Source organism: Hippocampus comes, unplaced genomic scaffold (assembly GCF_001891065.2).
Source record: "Hippocampus comes isolate QL1 unplaced genomic scaffold, H_comes_QL1_v1.1 scaffold86, whole genome shotgun sequence".
Classification (NCBI taxonomy): Eukaryota; Metazoa; Chordata; class Actinopteri; order Syngnathiformes; family Syngnathidae; genus Hippocampus; species Hippocampus comes.
Window position 1 is genome coordinate 4,428,515 of NW_017805882.1, and position 26,787 is coordinate 4,455,301.

At 42.3% G+C, this 26,787-nt stretch overlaps 3 protein-coding genes across 5 annotated transcripts; 1 reads left to right on the forward strand and 2 right to left on the reverse strand.

Annotated features, from left to right (window-relative positions):
* Positions 1-254: 254 nt before the first annotated feature.
* anapc11 (APC11 anaphase promoting complex subunit 11 homolog (yeast)) lies at positions 255-2,374 on the forward strand. Of its 3 annotated transcripts, none has more exons than XM_019889514.1 (3): positions 255-460; positions 590-702; positions 2,095-2,374. In XM_019889514.1, the coding sequence occupies exons 2-3, from the start codon at positions 594-596 to the stop codon at positions 2,238-2,240; spliced, it is 255 nt and encodes an 84-aa protein (XP_019745073.1). In that variant the 5' UTR covers positions 255-460; positions 590-593; the 3' UTR covers positions 2,241-2,374. The 3 variants fall into 3 exon arrangements, with proteins under 3 accessions (XP_019745073.1, XP_019745071.1, XP_019745072.1); XM_019889512.1 differs by having other exon boundaries at positions 256-460; positions 580-702; XM_019889513.1 differs by having other exon boundaries at positions 257-460; positions 593-702.
* Positions 2,375-2,546: 172 nt separating this feature from the next.
* ppp1r27b (protein phosphatase 1, regulatory subunit 27b) lies at positions 2,547-5,211 on the reverse strand. Its single transcript, XM_019889511.1, has 3 exons — positions 4,348-5,211; positions 3,482-3,632; positions 2,547-3,271 (listed from the first exon to the last, which is right to left on the reverse strand). Exons 1-3 carry the CDS (start codon positions 4,559-4,561, stop codon positions 3,148-3,150), a joined length of 489 nt encoding a protein of 162 aa, XP_019745070.1. The 5' UTR covers positions 4,562-5,211; the 3' UTR covers positions 2,547-3,147.
* A 685-nt stretch (positions 5,212-5,896) lies between these two features.
* Positions 5,897-20,827, reverse strand: p4hb (prolyl 4-hydroxylase, beta polypeptide). Its single transcript, XM_019889398.1, has 11 exons — positions 20,473-20,827; positions 17,057-17,263; positions 14,637-14,770; positions 14,036-14,173; positions 11,417-11,524; positions 11,178-11,303; positions 10,901-11,101; positions 10,531-10,651; positions 9,722-9,903; positions 9,143-9,280; positions 5,897-7,238 (listed from the first exon to the last, which is right to left on the reverse strand). Exons 1-11 carry the CDS (start codon positions 20,609-20,611, stop codon positions 7,167-7,169), a joined length of 1,566 nt encoding a protein of 521 aa, XP_019744957.1. The 5' UTR covers positions 20,612-20,827; the 3' UTR covers positions 5,897-7,166.
* Positions 20,828-26,787: the final 5,960 nt, after the last annotated feature.

The window sequence follows — 26,787 nt, forward strand, 5'->3', positions numbered from 1 at the left end:
TTCTGAAACGTCATAACTATAAACACGTCATAGCTATAAATCACGAATGGTAAAATTCGTACTGCGCAAGATTTTATGGGTCAAATTTAAAAAAAGAGAAAATATAAAAAAAAACTGATATGCTAATGAAATAAGTAAAGATTTTTTTGAACGAGCGTCAAAAATACGTTTTCATACACATAAAGCCATCTCTGATTAAAAGGTGTCTGTTTGTGACGAGTGGAATAAAATCCATGTATAACATTTATCCCGCTGGTCCACTAGATGGTGGTAATGAATCAGTACGTTTACTAAGCAGCTTCCTTTGAAAGCGCGAGAGGTAGAACACATTGTTACTGGAGGGATTGGGGAAAAACTAGTGGAAAATCGACGCATTGAATTTAAACTCCTTCTGCAATGATCGAAGCATCGTAGTTAAACTGGCGTTAGGTATTTTAAAGGCGAGGTGAGCCGCTGAAAGGTGAGTAAAGTATGTCAATGCAGTATCTGTGCAAGTTTAGCTCCAGACGTAGCTGTCTTGCCAAATGTGAGGTCGCAATGCCACTGCATCTGATATTAATTGTGTTTCTCTGCTGTCATCGTACACGAGCAGGATGAAGGTCAAGATCAAGAAGTGGAACGGAGTGGCGTCGTGGTTGTGGGTAGCCAATGATGAGAACTGTGGGATATGCAGGCTTGCTTTCAATGGTTGCTGCCCGGACTGTAAGTAAAACTTTGGATATGTCGTTGTGGGCTGAGTCGAGTAAAATATTGGTAGCACCGTCCAATGGTCTTACGGTGGGCGAGACTGAACAATTGCAAACTCTACAACATAAAGGAGTCATTCGTAACTTTGAAGGGTATGGTCAGGGCCGGCCCGAACCAATGTGGCACCCTAGGAGAGATTTTTATGGTGCCCTCCTCCATCGATGATTTACATATGTTTCCAAAAGAAGTCGAAATTTGATCGTCTCAATACACTGAACAATTTTGGTCATTTTAACACATTTACAAGTTCTCTGGGGTCATGTCAATAAAAGTGCGCCTCCCTCCATACAAAGCCAGCAGTACCTGTATACCATTAAGCCAGAGGAGGGAATGTTTGCTGTTAAAAAGGGCATTGCTTTACATGTTAAGGTGACTTTTGCGGGGGGCCCAACATTGGCACTTAATAAATAGGTTTCTGTGTATAAATGATGTCAGCACTAAAATTCATATTCCTAAAAGAATCCGAGTGGTTTAAGGGCTTTGTTGGGATGACATTTATCAGAAATTGCCCTGCCTCCTATTGGAGCTTGGCTTGTTTTTTTTTTTTCCTCTCCCATCTCAGCCTGTCCACGTCATAGTGGGGAGGCTAGCGTTGTAATGCGTATTTTTTTACCTGGCTTGGTTTGTCACACACTGTTGTCACCTAGTAATTGAAATGGTGATTAAATGCCACCAAAATTCATATACACATACTTACTCTTGTTCATTTCGCCCATCCATCCATTTCCCAGTCCGCTTATCCTCACAAGGGTCACGTCCGTGCTGGAGCCTATCCCAGCCGTCATTGTGTATGTTTTTGGAATGTGGGAGTACCCGGAGAATAACCACACTGTCACAGGGAGAACATGCAAACTCCACATAGGAAGGCCGGCGCCGGAATGGAACCCTGCACCTCTGCACTGTGAGGCCGACGTGCCGCTCCTTGTCCATTTCAACCTGTGAAAATATACGAGGGTCATTCAATAAATAAGGTGAATTTTCCTGTATAGGGACTTCTAATACAGATAGAAACTTACTTTTTTTTGTTTTTCCAACGTAGTTTCCCAGCACTGTCACACACGTTTCCCATCTGTGCACAAGCTTCCATATTCCCTCAGAGTAAAAATCTTTGGACTGACGTCTCAGCCAGTCGCTCACAATACTTTTGACTTCAGCCTCACTTTCAAACTTCGCGCCTCTCGTAAACGCTTTTAAGGGACCAAACAGGTGAAAGTCTGAAGGGCCGGCCGGCCCTCGTGCATCAATTTCGGATTGTTGAAATTTCAAATTTGAACGATTCGGAGTGCCCAACTTTCAGCCATCAGGCCACTATTTACAAGCGAGCGAACGTTCGAACCTGTTTTACAGGTAAGGTGCCTGGAGATGACTGCCCACTGGTCTGGGGCCAGTGCTCCCACTGTTTCCACATGCACTGCATCTTGAAGTGGCTCAACTCCCAGCAGGTCCAGCAGCAGTGCCCCATGTGTCGACAGGAGTGGAAGTTTAAAGAATGAGCTCAATGTGGAAAGTATCCCAGGATGTTTTGGTCATGTCTGTAAATATGTATCATTTTTTAAACTTGTATTGTGCATCAAAACTAAAAATGCCTGGTCACAGTTGTTAATAATAAAAAGACTAATTGATCATTTGCCTCTTCTCCCGTTTTTTATGGTGCCGATACGAAAGACATATTAGCCATTTGAGGGCGACAGAGCAAAACCAAATTGTCATGCATTCTGCATTTTTATTTCCTCACCTTGTGACTTGACTGGTGTGCTGGCCTGAAACTGAAAAGTTTTATGAAATGAATCAGTCGACTAATCTGATGGAACACTTTATTTTATAAGTATAAAAATAAAACTATACAGTGATCAACATGTGACTAGAATGCCAGGTTTTATAGGTATACAAAAAAGACATTGCTAAGTCTGCTTCTATTGGTCAGAATCCATTCTTAGACATAAAAAAAATGAACTATGTTACTTCTATTTTCTCTCTCAGCATGGTAGTAGATGCTAGAATGCATAGAAAAATATGGACTTTATTTGGGGTGGTGGGGCAGACGCTAACTCTTTGCAATACAAGCCTGCAAATGAACAGCAAACTTTCACGTTGAAATCAATTCATCTACCTTCCAGGATAAAAATAATTTCAATTATTTCATTGTTTTCTTAAGCGTAATCTTTTCATTCAAACTCACTGCAGGATAGAAAGATGCACATGTAGCTGACTGCTGCAAATCCATGTAGGAAAAAGCCTGCTGTGTCAGGCTTCCTTCCACCAGACGTCCATGGTCACCTCCACAGTTCAGGCAGCTGTCTGATTCAGGATGCTGAACCCAAGAGGCCTCTTCTCTCCGCCCCGTCAGAACAATTAGAGTAACTGCACCGGCCTTCTGTCCCATGTAACACTCGCAGGCTCTCAGTCATTGTCGACGAGACCAAACAGGTCCAGCAGTTCCTTGTTCTCCGGGTCGATGAGATCACACGGCTTCTCGCCACAGTCGTTTTCCAGATTTGAATCGGCGCCCAGTGAGAGAAGATAGCTGAATGTAACACACACACGTCACAGTCATGCCTTAGTGTCAGGTTCAGGGAGGTCAATGAGAGGCAAGAATGCAGCGGATAGCCCGGCTTCTCTTACACCGCAATGTCTAGGACGTGCTTGTCGACATGTAATGTCCTCGCCCCCCATTGGTTATGCGTCATAGTATTTGGACTGTTATGGTGACCAACTTGGTTGCGAAGATGCTCACCGTGCAATGTGAGGGAAGCCGTCGCTGCAGGCCATGTGCAGCGGGGTCCACCCTTCTTCGTCCCTCTGGTGGATGCTTGCCCCAAAGTGGACCAACAACTTCACGCACTCCAGGTTCCCAGACAGCACAGCTTCGTGGATGGCAGTCATGCCTTCACACACACCGCATCACAATGTTAAAGCCTTCTCACTGTAAGCATGGCAGAATAGGCACATGAAAGTTATTTGAGCATGTTTTCGATTGCCATCTTAAGGTACATGGCATGTGGCCCCTTCAGTATTTGAGAGGGGGGGTAAGAAATCCCAGGAAAAAAAAAAGAAAATGGGGGGGGGGGGATATGACAGGATGTGGTTAATTTATGGTTTGCTTCACACCTTATTATGGATACTAAAATATATTTCGTCCAGGTTTAAAGTGGAATTTTCTTCACACATCTGGTTAGGAAGGGTGTGGTCTTATGTGGCCTCCTAGTAGCACTGATGATAAATGATGGCCCTTATGGCCCCCCTCCAGCATTTAAGTTGCCTATTCATGGCCCACGTACTAGAACCGCTCTTTGAACTAGTCGGACATTACTAATGAAGCAAAACTGCACTCTTTCACCGATCGCCCTACTACAAGTACTACTGGTGGATGCTCGATGTTAACTATTAGAATTTTATCATGCTTCACAAGTATATTTAGTAGGCCTGCGTATTACGGTAGTAGCACACATATATCATCATCTAGTGTGATGTAGCAGTGCCAATTTAGTTATCCTACAATTGAAGACAGAGAAAGTACATTGGACATTTAGATAGAGGTCAAGGATATCCAATAAATCCTCAAATGGTTTTCCGTATAAGCCCCGTGGTAATGAGACTCACCAGAGGGGTAGATGGTGTCCAGCGTGACCCTTCTGGCCCGGATGAAGCGTCCAATCCTCTCCAGCTCACCATGCCGAACAAAGTCCTGGAAAACGATGTCATTGGGGAAATGCACGGTTCGGATTGGCTTTTGAGACGCGGAGCTCTTGTACTTCTCCTGGGCATAACCCCGAAGTGATACGGTCTGAGTCGTGGGGAACTGGTAGTACTTCATTCTCCTGTCAAGAGTTTGCTTAGGGAAGAAAGAAAAAAATTCAAGCGCAAGAAAAAGGTTTGAGGTCAATGTCTTTTCGCTCAAAAGTCACTCTTCCTCTGCGAGACTCAACAGTGTGGAGCTGCTCCGCTGAAGGCCAGACTTCCCCCTTTATACACTCTGTCTGGCTATTTTAGGAATCGCAGTGGCAAAACGTTCACCCCGACAGACATGTTGCCCTCGAATGGTAGGGGTGACATCACATCAGCAGTGGGAGAGGATCTTAGTATAGGAGGCGACATGAGGGCAAAGAGAGAGGAGATGCACCATCAGGCCTGTGTCATGCTTCTCATGTGGTACAATTTGCATAGTGCACGAATGCCATCTTGTAAATAAAAATGTGTGGTCACCATAGAGTATCTTGAGCCCCGAATTGTTCCTCCGCAACCCCCTCGACCTTTTCTGACAGTAATCCATATTTTAAAATATTAGCTAATAGGACACAGCAGGTTACACTCATGAACACATACATTTGTAAATGAATGGTGTATTAATGCATTAACAATTACTTTTCAACAGATTAGGTTTTACCACATACTTTTTGGGAATCGTCTGGATGTAAGGGCGGCATGTTGGGCAACTGGTTAGCACGTCTGCCTCACAGTGGAGAGGTCATGGGTTCAATTCCATGGCCCTGGCCTTCCTGTAATTTGCATGTTCTCCCCGTGCCTGCATGAGTTTCCTTCGAATGATTGAACGCTCAAAAGAGTCCCTTGATGTGACTGTGAGTGGTTGCTTGTCGATGTGTGCCCTGCGATTGGCTGTCAACCAGTTCAGGATGTACCCTACCTACTGCCCCCAGTCAGCTGGGAAAGACTGCAGCACACCCGCGACCCTCCTGAGGATAAAGCGGTTCAGATAATGAATGGGTAACAGGTGCATCATGATCTATAACCCATCATAATCATATTCACACCTTCCACCGGTTCCCCGTCCTCTATTAACCAAGAAGTTGACTGCGTACGAACAAACCCAAATGTAGAGCTCTATGAATTTTCATTATATAGACCACCCCAGTTGGAGGTGTGCATTCTCCAATGCGCTAACAGCTACAAATGTTGTGAAAGCACTTTAACATTTATTGTAAAGGGACTTTTTTTTTTTTAGCGATCACTGTGGCATGGTTAGAACAAACGTAAGGTCACATTTGCTAACTACCATATATAGCCTTTAAAATAATATTTAATTCACAATGATGTACATAAACTGAATGAACTATAATATGGACATGCACAACACAATTTCTGGGCCATGTGCCATGTTACAAGTTCAATCAATAATGACTGCAGGCAAAAGTGTTTTAAATTGTGTTTATTGGCCACCACTTCACATTTTCCACATTGATCTAGATATGATGGAATGCTCTAAGTATCCCTCACTGCTGTACAGATGTCAATTGTATCACCTCACTCTACTCATGCCGCCAACTCCCACAAGACACACACACACACACACACACACACACACACACACACACACAAAAGAGTGAAGACCGATACAAAGGGTACAGTATGGGTGAGGGGTGGTGCTGTGCAACTGCTTTCTCTGCCTATCAGATTAACAAACGCTTGTCATTAAATGTCGCACATCTGTCTGCTTTAGTAACCACAAAGAATCTCGCAAGAGGCATGAACACAGTGCGACTTTTCAGAACTGGCTCCCAAAAGAGAAACATCCACGGCCTGAGTGCGTGTCCAAAGTGCCAACTCTGCCCCAACAAGGCCAACTGCCTACAAATGGGCACGATGGTCAAATAAAAACCAAAAAAAAAAAAAAAAGTCCTGAATTAAAAAACAAAATTCATAGTTAAAGCAATTAAATAAAACAAAATTTCCACCCCAAACCAGCTCCCGCCCACCCACCCCCCCTCCAAAAAAAGTTATGTTCCTTTTACAAAATGGTCAGTCGTCCCCATGCTAAGCGAGGACTTAATTTTTAGGGGATGACAAGGACAAAAGAAAGTAGACTCCGCCACCAGTTACACACAGAAGGCAGGTTGTTCAGATATTTAGCTACATGTGAGAAGGGGGGAAGAGGGGAAGGGGCTTTTTGCTACACTGTGAGGGATCATTTTTGTGGAAAAAAATAACAGGTAGGTGATTTGTCCCCTGAGAGATCAATCCTTACAAAAGCAATCGCAGTAAACCCTTAGTCCAAAAATGATGAGTGCACAGACTCCTGACAGATGCTAGGGTGTACTTCTTTTTTTTTTTTGGGGGGGGGGGGCACAAAAATAAAAAGAATTGTGAAGAGGATCTCAATGCCAACATTTTACAAAAAACGGGCCAAGAGTTGACATGACGCTTTGCAGAGACATCAGCACCTTCACGGAGGTGAAATTTTGTTCCGTGTGCCCCCTCCCCCAAGTAGAACAAGACCTGTCAGTGAATGAGAAAGCATGAAGCGATATACTGACTGGCCAAGTAGTGGGCCGGCTGGTGGACTGACCGACGGCTAGACAAGGAACACAATGGTCTCAGTAGAGGGATGGGGCTGAAACAAAGAGTGACGGTAGTGTAGGTGATTGGTAGGAGGGGGCGGAGCAGGACTCTCTTCTCGCAACCGTTTACAGCTCGATGTGCCTATTCTCCTCGCCGTCAGAGTCCTCATCCTGACCTTCATCCAAATCGTCCAAATCCTGGAAAGCAGTTGATACAGATGTTAAACATTTCATCTCCTAAACCACCTGTAGAAACGTCAAATTGTTACTTAAAGGATGGAAAGGGGGGGTGGGGCGGCGCATCAGTACAAAAAGTTAAGGCTGGGTCACATGGCAGGATAATTAGCCTGGTTTTAGCCCCGATTCTCCTTTTGCATCAATTCTAAGGACACTCCATTTTGCGGAATGGCTACCAAGGAATGTTGTCAGATATTACTGTTACGTGTGGTGAACTTGGACTGATCCAGACCACTTGGAAGGACATTGGGACTGCTCCAATCTCAAATTGGAGATATTGAACATTTGTGGATTGTTTTGGCCCGACTTCCCACAGTGTGCCCCGAGGACAAACTACACTGCTTCCCCTTTGTCCGCCACGTTTGTCTTCGCTGAATTTGCGTTTAATCTTGAAGTTTTGCAAGATTAACCCATTTGACCTGGGAATATTCATGAGTGATGTGTTGATTTTGCCGTGTGGGCGCACACCGCACAGATTTACATTTGACATCCTTATACATGTGATTTTTAATCATGTGTGGCGTCTCCCAGGTTTTGGAAGTCTGAAGACAATTTTAAAATCTTGCTGGGTCAATCAGTCTTTAGTCTCGAGCCCTGAGGTATTAAGAGTTGCTTGGGCAAAGGAAGACACAATGTTAGCTGCAGGCACTGCACGTGTGCCACTGCATGCTTAAGTCTACAAAGGCAAAGCCCAGTAAACAGTTCTAACAGCTGTAGAAGATATTTGTGGACATTGGTGGGCTGCACCATAATTAGACTTCGGAGAAGGAGGCGGGTGGTTGAAAAAAAACAAAAAAACACTAAGTGGAGTGCAAGGCAACATTCACTCTGTTCACAAATGAACTGTAATGCACATTATCCCGACGCATTAACACATTTGGTCAGATCATTGAAATGTTTTAAGCACCTCCACTTCAAATGCCAATCTTTAAGTTGAAATTTCTCAACATGGGCTGTATGGAGTTTGCATGCTCTCTCTCCATGCCTGCATGTCTTTTCAAAAGGGCCACTCCGTTTTCCTCCCACATTTCAAAAACATGTACAGTAGCTTCGTTGAAGATTAAACTGCCCATATATGTAAAAGAGTTTGTGAATGGTTGTTTGTCTATTTGTGCCCCATGATTGGCTGGCGACCAGTTTAGGTTGTACCCCACTTCCCACCCAAAGTCACCTGGGATTGGCCCCAACAACCCCCGAGCCAAGTGAGGCTATTTGACTCAGTTAAAGCCAAGCCAATTGGAAAGCAAAAAATGTGGGTCACTTCAAATGTTACAACCTACAATCCCGACTCGTCCCTTCAATCATGTTGGAAATGGCACTTTCTGTGCATCCAAATATCGTAAAAGGTGATCCCAGCAAACGACTTCCTTGTTCGTCTCAGGGTGCTACACATGCTTCCCAATTTCCGTAGGCTTCGTTCAAACGTTCCAAGATTTGTTCTTTCCACTAATGGGGCGGCGCAACAGCAGCATTTTCTTTTCTGTTTGGTGAGGAACTTCACAATATCAAAATTTTCACCCGGCCCTATGAGTCTTCAATATGTGGTGCTTTCCCATGGACTTTTGGGTCCCCAAAAATGCAATTCATCATCAGAAGAATTCATTCAGAGGGGAGAATGAAAAAAAAAAAAAAAAAAAAAAAAAAAGGATTGTCGCGGCGATCACGGCTCTGGGGCTAAAAATCATTTTAATGAGTTCAGAATGTAACTAAATGGTTCGAGAGGGGAGGGAAAAAAAGGTGGGGGGTGACTCCTTTTGCAAGGCACTCTACCTTATGTCAACAACTCCGCAACATTGGACATTTTCAGAGTGCTTTAAGTACAAGACGTATTGAGTATTGATGCTATGGAGCGATGACGATCTCACCTCAGCATCCAAGTCATCATCATCTTCATCATCATCATCATCATCATCATCTCCAGCAGGGGCACCTCCCTCCTTACCACCGCTCTCCAGGAACTTGGTGAGCCCTTCCAGTGTTCTCTCCCCATTGTAGTCAATCACCTGTTTACAAAACGGCAATTCTCATGAATGTGAAAAATTGTGCCAATAATCTGCTTAGCGGGTTCTCCATATGAAGAAGGACAAGTGAGTTTCAAAAGAGCTCCCTTTATCTGACTCCATACTTGATGCAGTCATGTCATTCCTTCGTGATAAACTCCAGTCAGAAATGAGAATGCTAACTTAAGAGTAAGGCCATTGCAGGCTGTGTCACAAGCAGGAATGTAATGAGGTCAACCAAGATAAATTTGCCGAAGCTTGAGGTCAGCAGACTCCCGTTTCAACACAGCGCCGCGTAATCAAAAAGGGCTAATGACACTTAGGATGCAAGGAACCATAGAGGTTAGATAGCTGCACAAGAAAATACACCAGATTCCAGTGGATGCAATAAGAAGCTCACCACGTAATTTGGGAAATGTTTTGATTTAAGAATGTGTGAAACACCTTGCGTTCTTCTCCCGCAGGGAAGAATTTCAGAGTCGGGAAGCTATGGACTTTGACGGCCTCGATCTCATTGGCTGTGGAATCCATCTTGGCTACAATGATGTCAGCGCTGTCCTTGTACTTCTCTCCCAGCTTTTCCCAGATGGGATTCAACTGCTTGCAGTGGCCACACCAAGGGGCATCTGCAACAACATAATACTTATCAAGTCAATACAAGTATATTGTCAAATGTGCTCTAGAGAACAGGTGAAATTTCTTCCCTCTCATCGAGACAACAAGGAAATCATTGTTGTTTAAACAACAAAGTGGAACAGAGAAAGCCACATTCAGAGATAAAATTGCCTCCATGGCTGGAAACTGACTATACTCCAAGTCACATGCAGTCAGAGATAAATGGCACCGATGCCTGTTGTGTTGCTGAGCAACACTCCACCTGTTGATAGATGGTCACAAGCTGAACGACAACTGATTAAAAAGACGAAACCTAAAATAGCACGCATTCGGATGGGAATCACTGACAGATAAATCCATCAGCTATTTTTACAGCCACCTTTTCAACATCAGTGTCTGGTAACAATTCATACTGCACGAGCGGCCATGAGATATGTGTGAGGCATGACGATCTACTCTTTTGAGATGAAAAAGGCTTAGCTGAGTTACAGGGGAATTCATGACTTGAGTTACCACACACACACACACACACACAACACACCCACACAAAATCCCCCTCCAACAGGTGAATGAACCCTGTGGTCATCTTGTTCAAAACAATTACTCATGATGTTTTCGTAAACAAACAAAAATCTTACAGAATTCGACAAAGACATTCTTCTTGGAATCAAAGGCGACATCCTCAAAGTTCTTGCCAACCAGAACCTTGACAGGGTTTTTGTCCCAGTCTTCGGGGATATCTTGGCTCATCAGGTGCGGCTGTGTGGAGGAGACAGTAGAACGGTCACTCCTCTTTGTCAATTGATTCTTCTATAAAAGAGAGCTTGTCCTGGCTCAGTCATTGTGGTAGTGATTCACTAGCCCGTGTGATCATTTCGAGGGCGCTTAAGTCTCCCCCTTGTTCATAGTTTAACAACTTATGCGTAGACATATGCTTTGTCTTGAAGTTTCCATCTTAAACTATTCAAAGTGAAACGAGTATCAAAGCAGCGTTGGCAGTTACGTTACCTTCAGTTTCCCTTCTGTAAATTGTGTGCAGAAGGCAACGATTTCCTCTGCGGTGATAGCGTTGCTCTCTGGCTTGTACTTGGTCATCTCATCCTCCAAGGTGATGAGGCGGATAGCAGGGCACTCCTCTTTCTTCAGGCCAAAGAAATCAAGGATGCGCTGGTTGTCATCCAAACTGCTGTCGATGAAAATGAACAAGATCTGGATGGGAGAGATGGACATGGTAATTAAACTTGGCCTGAAGAGGGACACTGGATCCTTGGAAGAGTCGACTGACCTGCCCTTTAAATGACTCTGCAGCTTTCTTAAACTGGTCCATTTTGTCCTGGAAGTCTGAGGCTGATTTTGGCAGAAACATGAGAATGTGGGACTTGATCTCACCTCCAAAGATTTTCGGGGCAGTCTGTGGATGATCGAAGATATTAATGAGATCACTTGTTGCATTACTAGATACTTTGGACAGGAGTATTAAAAACGAGTCAAAATTAGATAAGACGTTCTGACCCCACCAATTACCTGCTCGGTGAACTCAATGACAAGAGGGAGCTGGTTGGCTTTGATGAAGGACAGGAGACTTTCTTTTTTGGTCAGGTCACCATCAAAGGTGTTACGTCCCTCATCAAACTTAAAAACAGAACAGATAGAAACAGTCAAGTCACCAAGATCATTCCACCTCGTCTGCACGTGAACACCACCCAAAAAAAAAAAAAAAAAAAAAAAATTACTGCTGCAAGTTCCCTTGATATTCCGGTCTATGAGAGGGCCACAGGGGTAAAATAGAATTTTAATGAGTGTGAATAGCTCCAGTCAAACTGACAGCTTTTACGGGCACACAAGGGCAAAGTGGCATTTTGTTGATACCGTGCTGGCAGCTTTGCAGGCAGTGATTGGTTGTGAAATTTAAAACGCTGTTGTGATGAGCAAGTCAAAGTTCCCAGCTGCTTATTAACAGAGTGTTCGTTGGGAAGGTTTGCTTCACTGCAAGCAAATCGCCCACGTGAGCGCAATGTTATTCCATTTGGCTCAGGTCTTCACACGGCCATCTACAGGAAGGATTGACTTGCACTGACAGTTTAGAGCTAATCACCTTGAACGAGTGACAGAATTAACTAATAATGACCAAGTAATTTAATCTCAGCTCAGAAAGGATAGTCCAGAAGGGTGACACGAAAGCCCAAAAATGAACTTCTACAAAACCATGTCAAAATGTTATATGCTTTAGCCCTTTGTTCGCAAGAGATTGGTGAATGCCATGGTACTCCATTGTTTCATATTGGAGCGCTTGGTCCCTGAGCACCAAGCGCTCCACAGTGTGTGCTGATGAGAACTTTATTCATCATACAAGTTTCATGCAATTTCACACACCAAAACACTTCGCACCGCTGTTTTACCATTTTAACAGTTGTTGGAATGCAGCATACGACCGATCTTAAAGTGGAACCAAAGGTGAGAGACATTTTTAATAATTTGTTTGACGATGATGGTCCATCAATATATGGTCTTCTCAGGGAACCCGTCAATGACACTCAAAACTTCAAACTGCTAATTTTATTTTATTTTTTCCCCACCAAAACATATCCTGTACATATATATTGCGTATGACAATGACACCACCCAAAACTCTTTAATGTCGGAATAAGTTACATACTCTAATGCTCAATTTATGCTGCAACAGGACCATCACCCATGTAATAACGCTTACATTCATCCATCTGCTCATGGTCAATGTGCCTCAGAGAGAAAGAATAGTTCAACCTCATTGGCTTCACATAATTATGTCATGCCAAGAGCATACCTTGCAAAGCAGTGATGTGAGAAGAAATGTGGGAGAGGCTCTGATGGGCTGAAATTAGCCGCAGAGAGTTGATACCCTCCTGGGGTCAACATTATCAAATTACAAATCTGTAAATCAAAGACGCTGCAACCGCCCGAAACAAGTCAGACATGACCCATTTAAGATGCATTACTTTTACACCTGTGAACTATTTAATTCATTTCTTTGCCTTCGGGATCGGAGGAAAAAAATGAACACTCAAATTAGGGATGCACAATAATCATTGGGTCAATATTATGAACCCGTCAAATCCAATAAAAAGCTCTGATTAAAATTGAATCCAACAATGAAGATGAAAAGCCAATAAATCCAGGCTGCTGCTGCATACAGCCGTCAGTGCATTCCTTTCTATTGAATTAGGCCTGTCGTGGACAGGCCTCTGAGCTCGCTCATGGAAATGGCGGGTTGCTTGACGACCAACCCTTTACGCGCAGTGAGGACACTGGCGTTTGTCAGCGAATAAACCACTTGGCACAATGGTTTAAAGTTGAGAGGCGCAGCTACTGTATTCTTGCCTAAGCTGATGGACGGAATAAGGACACAAGCTTCACTACTGAGTTATGTGCATGTGATGTTAGCCCCGCTACCTTTGCTAGCTTGCTCGGTTTGATGGCGCAGTGACTGGATGAGAACTTCAAACTATAGAGGGCTTTGCCACATGCAGTGCTCAGTTGTGCATTTACCGAACCGGTACTTTTAGTTTTACTTTTCACAATGCTTATTTTCAGCTTGCAGTATTTATGAGTGCACTTCATGAACCCTTACTCAAACGTTTGGGAATTCATTGAAGCCATTATTTTTGAATATTTTGTTTTTCCCATGAGCAATCCGTAGAGTGACTTGGAAGCAGTGATTTTAGTAAAGTAAAAGAACATCTCGGAGAACCACGTTGTTTTATGATTTCATACACCTGCATGAGGCATGAAACAGCACTCAGTTCAGAAGGCAATGCAAGTACAGTGGGCAAAATGTAATCAATATAATTTGCTTTCCTTTCAGTGTGTGTTGGTAGCAATTACAAGTACCCTTAAGACACAGAAGAAGTCCTAGTTCCGGCAGGATGAAGCAGACGCCTGCTTGCGATTAGATGCAGGTAAGGATGCTAAAGTCTATGCTATAGGAAGGAATCCGAATTAAAGATGACCAACTGACAGTCACGCAAACATTGGGCGCACTGCATTACAAGATGGGACAGTCAATTTTTGCGTCAATTAAAGAATTTTAAATGTGAATTATGGTCTGAACAATGTACGGTCCTTCACTTATGCAGGACACAGCGAGGAAAAAGATATTGCACTCACCTTCTTGAAGAGAACAACACCATCTTGGGAGACCTCAAACTTTGTGAAAACTGCATCATCTGAGGTTATGCCAAAGGGAATGTCTTCGACTGCTTCAGCTGCTTTTTCGAACGCCTGGGCCCCGGCAGACTCCACATTCTACGCGCAAAGATTGGTCAGAGTTATGCTGACAAAGAAGCCAAAACGATACTCAAACAACTTGGACTTAAAATAGTCCTTCAATCTAGTATCGTTGAATTTTGAGGAATGGAAAATTAAACTTTAGATACAAGTTGAAAGGACAATGAGAAAATAAATTGTAAGAAGGTAAAAAGACATACTGCAATAACAGCAACTGAAAAAAAAGCTGTTCTTGCCAGTTTGGGGGTAGTCTGTGCCGTGCATACGCTACAGGCTTGCTATGCAAGCAAAAGTGAGTTAGGGTACTTTCACAATGTTGGGAACTTGTAACCGCATTGTGTTGTTCGGCACATTGATCGGTTTCCTTCGATGAGAACGTTTTAAAGTTCGAAATCATGACACCAAAATCGAAATCATGATTTCAATTTTGATTAATCGTCCGGGATGAATATGAACTATTCACAACAAAATATTCCCTCACCTTAAAGAATCCAATGACCACCACCTCATGGTCGGCTATCAGAGTCTGCGCAGCAGTGACGTCAGCCAAGGTGGCGACAGCGGGGCCTGTGCGTTTCTTTAGCCAGTTGATAAAGTCATCTGCTTGCCTTCCAGCTGAAACAAGAAACCACATCAAAACAAAATTACCATTTGCCAGTCAGTCTTGTATAAAGTATACTAGTAAAAGTACCTTAATAGTAAATAACTTGGGTAAATGTTAGTTATGTCAACTGTATTTATTTATAAGTGTGTGTGTGTGTGTGTGTGTGTGTGTGTGTGTGTGTGTGTGTGTGTGTGTGTGTGTGCAATAAGCATTGCTGAAAGGTCACTGCTAATTAAATTGGGTGATTTTTTTTTTAAGCTTTAATGTAAAATACACAGTAAGAAACTCCAGCGCGCAGCCCAGTTGTGTAATGTTCCTGACAGATTTTTAAAATAGGAAAATGAATGCTTAATTGTTCAGTAAGGAAGGAGGAAATAAAATAGACAATTTTACTCTGGGATGTTGTTACTATTTGTTGAATATTGCTCCAAGAAAAATAAACAGGAGCCAGTCTTTTATCTTCGTTTTTAATGTATTTATCAAATATACTTGATTGTTCTACATGTCAGAGCGAATGTTATTGTTGCTGTTCTGTGGAAAACACACTTGTCCATATTTGTCATTTTCAAATGTTCAATCTGATGACCGATTCTCTCATCTAGAACTGCTTCAAACAAGGCGTCTGTGGGGGTAGTGGTTAGGATTGTATTGCCCATTTTTTATGCAAGTTGTATAATTTTTGTTTTATATTAAAGGGTCTGGCAGGTGCTTTGTTACAGCAGTAGCTGTTGTGAAAGCGCTATATAAAGATGTATTGTATAACCTTATTATTGTTTTTCGCAAATAGTCATTCAATTAATATTTCATGGCTGCAACACATCCCCAAAAAGGTAGGACTGGTGGCAAAAAATACGAAGTTGAGGAATGCTCATCTATCACCCGTTTGCAATATTTCATGCTGAAAGCTACATACGGGTTTTGGAGAAATATAAATGGAGAAAAATAAATGCTGTACAAACAATGGCTTTTCCATGGACGTCATTCGCAAACCACATTATGCGTGTGTTACAAGAGCGTTGCTTTGTAGTAAAAGAGGGCAAAGACATATGTGGGCTCATAGTCCAAGTGTTTTTTTTTCCCTAATAGACTTGTCAAGTCAAAATGACCGCTATGTTTTCCCAACATTAATTCTTATTCAAACTAACACAGATCCCAACTCCCTTGTCTTGCTTCCCGAAAAAAAAATAAATAAATAAACAAATACTCTTGGGGCCGTGAAAGCATTCCTTCTTCTTTGCGCTAACAGAGATTTGACCCAGAAAGAGAGTTGCGCGGACAGAGCGAGTGGTGATACTTTTGGAATGCATTGCCATAAAGTGGTCTGAAGTTATGACCGGTAGTTTTATAAAACCTCCTCTCTTGTGTCACATGGAAGAAAGCCCAGGCCACAGAGTAGACGTGACTGACTGCACGTCACCAAAGACTATAAAGCAACTAAAACATGTCCTACTGGCATATCGAGCTAAGCAGAGTCGAATGACTTCTTGCCGTTTCCTCTGTTAGTTTAAGTACAGCACGCTGCATAAAGCAACGCCTCGCCTGACTCCTAAAAGCTTTGATTTGATGGCTTACAGTTCATACCCTGCGTGCACATCGCGTGTAGCCTTATTCCTGCCCACTCAACTCAACTGTATTTATAGAGCACTTTCAAACAGCCATCGCTGCATACAAAGTGCTGTACATGGAGCAAATTAACATATACAACAAACAGTAAAGCAAATCGGTAATAAAAACAGTAGAAAGCACCGAACAGCACTCAAAGCATACATATGATGCCAGACCAAAGATCCGTGCATAGATATGTAAAGGTGATAAAATAACATTATCGGTCCACACAACATGCTGGTCTTTGTAAACTATGACCAATTCAAAGTGTTGGAAAATGGCTTTCCCTTTGATGATACAAGATTAATGGTTGAAAAAAACATGACATTTTTGGGGTCTCCTGAAAAGTTACCATTTGGGAGGTACGACGCCAGCACTATTTTTGTTCCTGCTTTGTTGGGAGGTTCTAGACTTGGGGCATGTCATTCATTTTGTGATTTAGGGCTATACAAATAAACTTCAATTAAAAAAATGTAAATACTGTAGGTAATGAGACAAAAATGAATGTTTTTTTTCAGGATTTTCCCACGGTCATCAGCCCTGTATGCCAACAGGAGCATTCCACCCGATAGCAGCGTTATACTGTCACATCCGACTCGTGTTATCCCTACATACGTTTAAGTTCTTCGATGCCGATTGAAAGGGTCTGAACGATCATGAGCACAGAGGACACAAACCCACGAGTTGCTGACCTGAATACTCTTTGGGGGACCCCTTGTCTCCACCCTTGAAGAACTTGATGGTGGGGTATCCACGGACGCCAAACTCTTGAGCCAGTTCAGTCTCTTCAGTTGCGTCAACCTTAGCCAGGCGGATCGCTGAACCCTCGGTCTTCAGCATGCCAGCGGCCTTGGCATACTCTGGAGCCAGAGCTTTGCAGTGACCACACCATGGGGCATCTGAAGAATGCAACACAGAAAGAACTTTGATTTTTGAAATGCAGGTGGAAGTATTGCAGCCTGCATAACTGGGGCTACAAAAGCTTGGGAAGAGACTTCACTCGCGCAAACCCAAGACACACACAAGGCTCAGGAGACAAGAGGATGACGCTAGCTTCAAATGCACCAAACTGTGTGTTTTATAAACTTCTATTGATACTCCATATTTTATCTCAAGAACATATTTTTAGCAACATTTTGATTAGCATAAACCCCTGCATATTTGCGGTTCGAAATTCACAATTTCACCTATTCAGTGAAATTTTAACATAACTCTGTCATGGGGGTGGGGGAGACTCACCTGTTTGCTGGTTTTGTGCTTAGGTTAAAGTCATACTTGAGCACCATCTTGTGGCAAGACACTTATGTTGAAGTGAACAGAGCAATAGTGAGACATAAGTCGTGCTTTGTTACCATCTTGTGGCATAGGCATTTGTATAGAAAAAAATTTGGGAGGAGGGGTCAAGTGCTCAGATTTTTACTATTTTTTGCGTTCAGTCACTGCCCACCACAAGTAGTGTTCCAACTTGGGTTGCAGTGGATCGTACTTAAAAGTATCATGGGAAGTGGTAGACTGAGCCAGAGAAGTGTTGTCGTTCGCAAACTATTTGAGTGAACTGAATGAAAGTCATCACCTCATGGACTGATTTGTTCTTTTCCCTTTTCGGTTGAGGTCAGCCAAAAGCACGGGACGCACGAGAAACTCTCCCAAAAACGGTGCTACTCCCGGGGTGGTGATCGTGATTTGTGAGTGTTGAGGGGCAACAACAATATTTTTCCATACATTACAATGTGTTTCACTGTGATTGCATATTATTTTCCTTCACACGTTACACCAATACTAATGACAGACCATGTTCATCCATGGCTGAAAAATGTTCAAAATGTCCGTAAACGTGCGACAGATCTCGGACAACGTTTCTCAAAATTCAAAGTTGACCAACAAAAGTGAGCAACATATTCTTTCAACTCCCTGAGAACTACACCAAAATTGTTATATGCACACGCTTATGATAATTTAATGGTATTTAACTGTAAAATAATCTAAATGCATATCAAATGTTAAGTAGTGTTTAAAAGTACTCAATGTTTAATGTTCAAAAGTGTTTAAAAAAATATTCAACAAGTATTTTTTGTTATTAAGAGTATCTTCATGTCCTCATATCTTGAATGATTAAAAATGAAGAATTAAAAGTTGTTTTGCTTACTGATTATTTTGAGTTTGGCCATGATATCATTTCAGTATCAGTACTTTAAGCAGGTCTATTACTAAGTCAGAATGATGGTATGGTGACAATACTACGGTGAACACTGTATAGTGATTCACCAAGCATGGGCAGCATTTTTCACAGCCTGTTTTGTTCAGATGTTGCCGCTGTTGGATGGTCTGCGTTGGTGTGGCTGGACGGATGGCTGGCGGAGCTGAGCATGAGGTTGGCGGAGCGTTGGCGCGGCTGTGTAATTCCAATTGAGAGTTGGCACTTGGATTTAAAACTGGTCGAGGTCGGACAAGAGATTTGAACCAATTTCTGTACTCATCAATGGACGCTACAGCTTCTTCTTCACTTTCAAACTTCGCTTGTAGCTAACGTAAGCAGTCCTGATCTACTGCCGAAAGGAGACTCATTCTCTACTTTTTCATTGAAAAACTGCTTCAAAAACCAAGGCATAATTGTAGGAATAGTTTTTACGGTTGCACGTTTTATGTTGTGTGTTCTGTTACATTATAATTGTTATTTTGTGTTCAATGGTTTGTAAAGCACTTTGTTAAAGTTGCATCTGTTGCGAAAGCACAATATGAATAAAAATGTATTGTATCAGTTTGTTCAGAAATTGAGAAGCATGTCCCAGTCGTATCACATGATTGGAATTTTGGTCGGATCACGTGATTTTCAGTTGATGGGGCAATTTAAAAAAAATAAAATAAACGTATGTATCGTATATACTTGCCTGTATGCACATTTCAGTATTAATTTAAAACCATTTGTATGTGTACTTTGTGTTAATGTATTACTGACAAAGTATGATCGGGATGTCCCTTGTAATTAATTGACAAAGGGGAATCCTGAACAAAAACAGAATCCATGCCTTCCTGTACATTTAATTGTGCTTTGAAGTTCGTGATCTCTTTAGAGAAATCAAGGCTGCAAGTTGAGACAAGCAGTTACTTTAATGAAAATTTACATTTGCCAGTGGCAGAGTCCTTACATGAAGCAAAATGAGGACTGCCTTTTCAAACTCGCTAATTTCAGCAAGACAAAAAATATGGCGAGTTTAGTATCATAAATTCTTGATCGCTGATGTTTGGACGAGAACGTGTCATAGAAACATTATTGAGAACAGTGAAAAACTTGTACTGTTCAATATCGCAACGATTTGATGCAACACTTTCACAGAGTACACAAAACAACTCTCATCCATTTATACCACAACCGAAAAATGCCAGTATTACATCACAGTGAAATCTATATGATGTGCAATCTGCGAAAACACGCTCATGAACTTTCTTTTAAGTACACGTCAACTTAGCTCCACACCTCCACTGAGATCCCGCCCATCCGAGCTGTGCGCAGCCAAAGTTTATCCTGCCCATTGGGTTGTCTTGACTCGCGTCCAGCTGTGACTGGTCCACACGGGGAGTCACGTCACAACTATCTGACTCCAGGGCAGCGGTACTCGCCCGAACGTCACAAAGTGCAACTCATTCCCCGACAATGCTATATTTTTTTGCTATGTAGACCCCCCCCCCACCACCACCACCACCAAATTCACGCGCTCACAAAGCAAACAAATAAATGCCATTAAATATTTTTTTGATAATCACGGTAACAGGCCTGAAGTAAAGTGGTGCCGATTGTCGGCGTGACGCAAGTTTAGGTGACACTGGACATCACAGTTTTCTACTTCGCCAGTCTGTTTCACGAAGTCCTGACAAACTGAAAACATTTTACCAACGGTTAAGTCGAAAGTGCACGCGTGGGCGGACGGTAAATGTCTAATGAGCCAGGCTGGGCCAATTAGTCACTTGCGAGACAACCTGTCGAACGTGACTAAGTTTGCCGTTAATTACGACTGGCTAGTTTGCTAGCACGCTAACTGACAAAACGACGAGTGTGAGGAAGCAACCGAACAATACATTGTGAGAGTTTGGAAAAGTTTGCCATGCTTACAGAATTCTACCAGGATGTCGGGGTGCGCTTTGAGAGCCTCATCGAAGTTACTCTTCTTCAGCACCAGAACGTCGTCTTCCTCGGCGATCTCAGCCCGACTGGCTACAGCTAACGTGCACAGGATGAAAAACTTGAGCATTTTTGCCTTCCGAGTGTTCCTTTGCAAAATAAAAAATAGGGCGGGAGTGGCGGCGGGCCAACGTTGGATTGAAGAGTTGAGTTTTTCAATTTGTCGGTGATTTTCTTGCTCGGAGTTAGGATTAGTAGCTTGCGACTTTGTGTCTGCCGCTACTAACGTGGCAGTGCAAGCAGAAACCAGAGGGGTTAGCTATCTTGCGCATGCGTATTTAACAGACCGTAAGCAGTTCGTGTTGAATTGTGACTGGACCACAGCTGTCCGCACCTGGAAGTGAAAGCCACGTTCACTGACGTTACCGAGTACGTCTCAATTCACCACTTTAAGCTTACACTCTTTGACTCGTCTATGTCAGCGCCTCCCGCCGAGAGATCCATTCGACGAACGAAGAATGTAATCGGAGATATGAGATGTACCCACGTGGTACAACGCATTAAGCGCAATGGGAAACGTCAGTGATGTCAAGACACACCTCCCGCACTTTCCTTTATGATCTGCTCAATGTATAAAGTGGAACGTGTTTCCCTTTCTTTCCATCGCGAAAGAATGCAAATAAAAAAAAAAGAAAATGAATTGAATTGCATTGCATTAAATTTAATTGCCTTCACGGCCTTCTCTGCAGGCCTAAAGATGATCAAAAGCACGGACCTTTATTAAAAACTGTGTATAAACTAGAAACATTGTAAAAATGTCTTAATGAAAGCCAACGTCTGAAAGCCACGATCGGCCACTGTAAAACCTGCAGTGCGATTTGGTTTAACTGATCGTTTAAGTGTGGTCGGTGGATGACTTGTTAGCACGTCGGCCTCGCAGTGCAGAGGTGCAGGGTTCGAATCCAGCTACAGCCTTCCTGTGTGGAGTTTGCACGTTCTCCCCGTGCCTGTGTAAGTTTTCCTTTCACATTCCAAAGACGTGCGTGGCAGGTTAATGGAACACTCCAAATTGTCCCTAGTGAGTGTGAGCGTGTATGGTTGTTCGTCTGTACGCCCTGTGATTGACTGGCAACCAGTTCAGGGTGTACCCCACCTACAGCCCAAAGAGAGCTGGGATAGGCTCCAGCAAGCCCTGCGATCCTTGTCAGAATAAGCGGATCAGAAAATGGATGGATGGATGATCATTTAAGTATAGCTTTGGCTCCTTCCACTACTTAATATAATCCACATTCACGTTCCAGTACATTTTAAAAATATTTGCAAAATGATTTATTCTTTTTGTAATCTAGGGAGTTTGTGTCTAATACTATTAAGTAATTGTTGTTGTTTTCGACCTTGTGGTGCACTATTACAGCTTGCTCTGTCAAATTGTGGTGTTGAAGTTACAAAATAGCACAGTGAAGTTTTGAATAAATGCGCGAGTAACCTGAGAAATAGCTCATCTGGTACACTCAGTGCCTACATCCTGGATGGTTGTGAGGTTGTTTAAACTGGTGTCACATGAGGAAACGATCAGGGAAAACTGCATCTGTGCATAAAAAAAACCCTCATATACTGGAACAATAACAACATGCTCACCATATCTGCTATACAAACACATAGAGGAGATGAAAACGCTTTGTTGATTTTATAAGGTAAGGCTAAAATAAGCAGGAACTGGTCCAACTGGACTCCCTTGACAGTAGAAAGGTTAAGATAAGATAACCTTTATTTGTCCCACACTGGGGAAATTTTACTGCTAATTGCAAGATTTCTCTTTGATCATCACTGACTTCTGCAATATTTAATAATGACAGAAAATAGTCACTGTAAAGACTAGTGTACTGAATGAAACTGTGGTGAATAATGTGCAGCTTACAGTGTATTTAGACGAAGCATTCACCCAAGGAGTTTTTGCAATGCATATCCTCCTTAAGGAACGTAATTATTTACAAAGTAGGACTGCATGAAACAGTTATAGCTGAAACATAAATATTTTACATAGTTATAGTAATAGGGTGTTGTAGTTTTTATGTAGTCTATTTATACTGTGTATACACTGGTGTGCAGCAGTCTTAATAGCTCTTGAAATGTTCATTACAGTATATTTATTTGGATTTAATGTGATAGACAAAGTGGAATATAATGGAGGCAAAACACCAGTTTTCAAATATTTTTACAGATGAAAATTGGAAAAATATTTTGCCCCGATGAGTAAATACTTTGTAGAACAATCTTTCGTCTTTTAGGGGTTGTTTCTATCAGCTTTACCAATCTCCAGGTTGAGAATTTTTTTTGCCCATTATTCTTTGCAAGAAAGTCGAAACTCAGTCTGACGGCCTTGCCACAGATTGTCAACGAATTTAAGTCTGGGGCGTTCCAATATATCCATCGATCCATCCATCCAACCATTTTCTTCCTCTTCTCTGGGTTCGGGTTGTGGTGGCAGCAGCTTTAGCGGGGAAGCCCAGACTTCCCTCTCTCCAGCTACTTCATTCTGCACTTTCGGGGGAATCCCAAGGTGTTCCAAGGCCAGCATTTACAAGGTGATCCCCGGGGCCTGCTCCCTGTGGGACGTCCTGTGGGATGTGCCCGGAACACCTCACCAAGGAGGCATCCAGGAGGGATGAAAAATCGTTTTTTTTTTCCATCCCTCCATCTTGATGACTAACTTGATGACTGTAATGTAGTGTCCAATGTGTGTAGAGTATATACTGTCTTGTCTTGTATGTAATTGTCCTAATTATGTTGTGCTGTGTATGTGTATGTTTTTTGCTCAATGTTTGTAGCAGCACAGAGGGACTGTCCTCCGAGACAAGTTTCTCCTACGGGAGACCTAATAAAAAGTCAAATCAAATCAAACTTCCATATATATTTCTATAATGGCGAAAAAAAGTGTCAAATCAGCTTTTTGGTGTGATTTTATCTCCCCTGTAATTGTTGTAAGATTTTGTTCTATTGCAGACATACAGTATTTGAAATTGTAGTAATTAGGCCCTGAAGTTGTGTCTCTGCATGCAGACCATAGTACTGTAAAACCATTTTTGCCATCTAAAGGAAGTGATACATAAAAAGCGAGATACACACGTAACAGCTAGGGGCTAGGTCTATTTCCAGTCTTAATGGAGTATGTCATACAAACCAAAACAACATTATGGGCCCTTTTTTGTGCACAAGAGCAGAGCAAAGCAGAATCTAACAATGTGCGTGGGTGGAATTGTTTGTCTTTCTTTTGCTAGACTTGCACAGGTGGAAGAGGGCGTTAGTGCTATTGTGCGAATGGGATGGAACGCAGCTGGCTGCTGGTCAATCGATGCAGCTCCCCTCATTCCCTTTAAAATCAGTGCAGACAAGGCGCACACATTAGTGCTTGAAATTGTGGAAACAGAAATGGATTCACTGGGGTCCATACGTGGCCAAAGTCTGTTTATAAAGAGAAATTGTGCGTCCGTGTGTTAAGGTAATAAAAAAAATTACACTAGTATTGAAATCAAATGACACTTCAGTCATTTAATTATAAAGGAATTGTTTAGCAAAAATATAACACACGACAAATAAAATATCTCAAACTGTACCCTTGATGGTCAAGATGAACAAAATCAAATTATATGACAGTTTATTATCTGTTTTTCATCAGAACATCATGAAAAAAAAAGTAAAATAAATAGTCTGTTTTTCAAAAATAGTGGTGCGTAATCTGTCCTCCCGGTCGTCAAAGATTTAAAAAGTACCATTACAATATACGTATCGTCGATACGTAACCCTGAAATGCACAAAGTATCTTAGAGATAAGATAAGATAAGATAAGATAAGAAAACCTTTATTAGTCTCGCAATGGAGAAATTCCCAATTCACAGCAGCAAAGTTATGAATGGAAGAAGTAGAACAACAAAATATAGGAGCTGCTGGAAAGGCAGCCACTCACGCGGCGCCATCTTGAAGTCAAAATAACAAAAATAACACAACACAACACATAGGACACAGACAGTCGTGCAATCTTCACCACTTTCCTGCATACACTTTGTTGTCTGAAGCAGTTATAGATGAAAGAGGAGAGGATCAAAGTGTCCTTTTACCAGTGGATCAGAGACGTCATGCTGAAAATGTGCACGTCTGCTACAAGCTAAGTTAAGAGTGCATCTAATCGCTTATCGTCTTTAGTTCTTTGTTTTTAAATGCTTTTTAAATGTTGTGCTTTTAATCGTGTCTCGTGCATTGAGTTATACCTTGTGTATGAAATGCGCTACAAAAATGAAATGGCCTTACATTGCCTAGAAATGAACAGCACCCTTACCTCGCCCAGAAAGCAGAAATATTTGAGGGAAAAGGATTTAGATAAGAAAAATACCTCCCCCCCCAAAAAAAACAAAAAACAGCATCTGAATTGCTGTTTTGACCACCTCAATGACGTCACATCATTAAAGCTTAATGGAATTTTAATTTGGCAGAGTTTGTGAGTGGCGAGGCAGACCACGTTAAGTGCTCGGTGCAGTTGCCATGACAACTCCAGCAGTACTGACCCATGTTACCCTTGAAGTAATGGGACAAAGATCATTCATTTGCATTAAATTATGAATATGACGCAAGTTTATAATCTGAACACTGGCTCATAAGATTACTGGTTGGATGATTTTTTTTTTCATTATGTTCAATGTGGAAAAAGACAGCTTGTGGATGAGTCTTTGCAGATGAAATGCATGTGTATCCCTTGAAATATTTGTTCCATTTAATTTATTGCTTTAATTTTAATCAGTCAAGTGGACATTTAATGTACACCAGGGGTGCCCAATACGCGATCGCGATTGATCAGTAGCTCGCGGACTGGTTCCAAGTCGATCGTGAGGTGCATACAGGAAAAAAAATAAAATAAAACAAATTGTATGTCTCTCGGCATGTTATTAATATATTTTTGTGTTAATGCAGACCTCACCCTAATCATTCTATCAGTTTCACAAAAGTATTTAAGAAAGGAAAATAAAATAAAGTAGGTCACCTTTAACCTACGTTGGCACGTGACCCGCATCACGGGAAGTTGCTAGTGGTCAGCAGTTTGGAATTGCAGCTTGCGATCAGTGCTGTTGTGCTATATCTTTTAGTGTCATTATTCTCATTCAGAGTTTCTTTCATGTACAATTCATCGAGGGCACTGGCAAAGAATGGGAATCTGGAGGGCCGAGAGACGCATTTTAAAACGGTACGCGTGAGCTACAATCATTAGCACTCTGCAAAAGTGCGTCGGGTCTCTACTAAGGCAGGTAATGATTTGCTTTTCACAAACTCACAAACTTTTGTGTCTATTTTTCTGCTTCATTCATCTTAGGGGCTGTTATGGCTATTGCTCATCAGGACATCTGTGTGTAAGTGCGTGCATGTGTGCGCGTGTGCAGTAACAGGTCGATCGCGGGAGGTTGGTTGATCAAAAAGTAGATCTTTGGTCAAAAAAGGTTGGGCATCCCTGATGTACACAATATTGTATTTTATTGAACTCCACACAAAGAGCCAGAGCACTCATGCAGGCATGCAACGAAAGACATCAGAGCGATGGGCCGCACCTGACTAGAATGGGTTGGGAGGTTATGGAGGGGAGGGGGTGTGTTCCAGTGTTTTTCTACGCCTAGGGTTACGTGTGCATATTGCAAGAGGTTGAGAGAAAATATTCAACAATAACCTGAGGCACAGCCAAGCCAAAATCGTGTCAATTATCTCATCAAAGCTCAGCTCCCAGTCAGCAAAATTGGTCTGGCCCGGCTCTGGCGCGGACACGGCACGACACTCGGCCCACATACCGCAATGAATGACGGTCCTGCAGTGGCCCGGGTCTGGCATCCATGATCCGGGCCACATTCGGCCCGGATCTGAGCCGCATTGTATAACCATATCCGGCCCTACTCCGGCCCGACGCTGGGCCAGAACAGGTTCCTGATATCAGCCTTAATTCAACCTCAACTAAGCCACATCTTTCATGAGCCATATTTGACCCACATTAAAAAAAAAAAAGTCTCAAAAACAACTGTTATAAAAATATGTTTATTGTCATAATTTGCAAACCTCACATATAACTCCACATACACTGGAAAAATGCACTTTTCTTTATTTAACAGTGAACACAAAGTCCAAATTGGGATGCAGCTTCCTCTTGAACGGTATTTTTCTATCCATCAAATTGTAGCGCTCTCCATGCACTCTTTTCTTCTTATGCTTTTCTTCCTGTCACCATCCCGATAAGGAGCCAGATGTAGCCATCTTGTGATTGTGACATCAATTTCC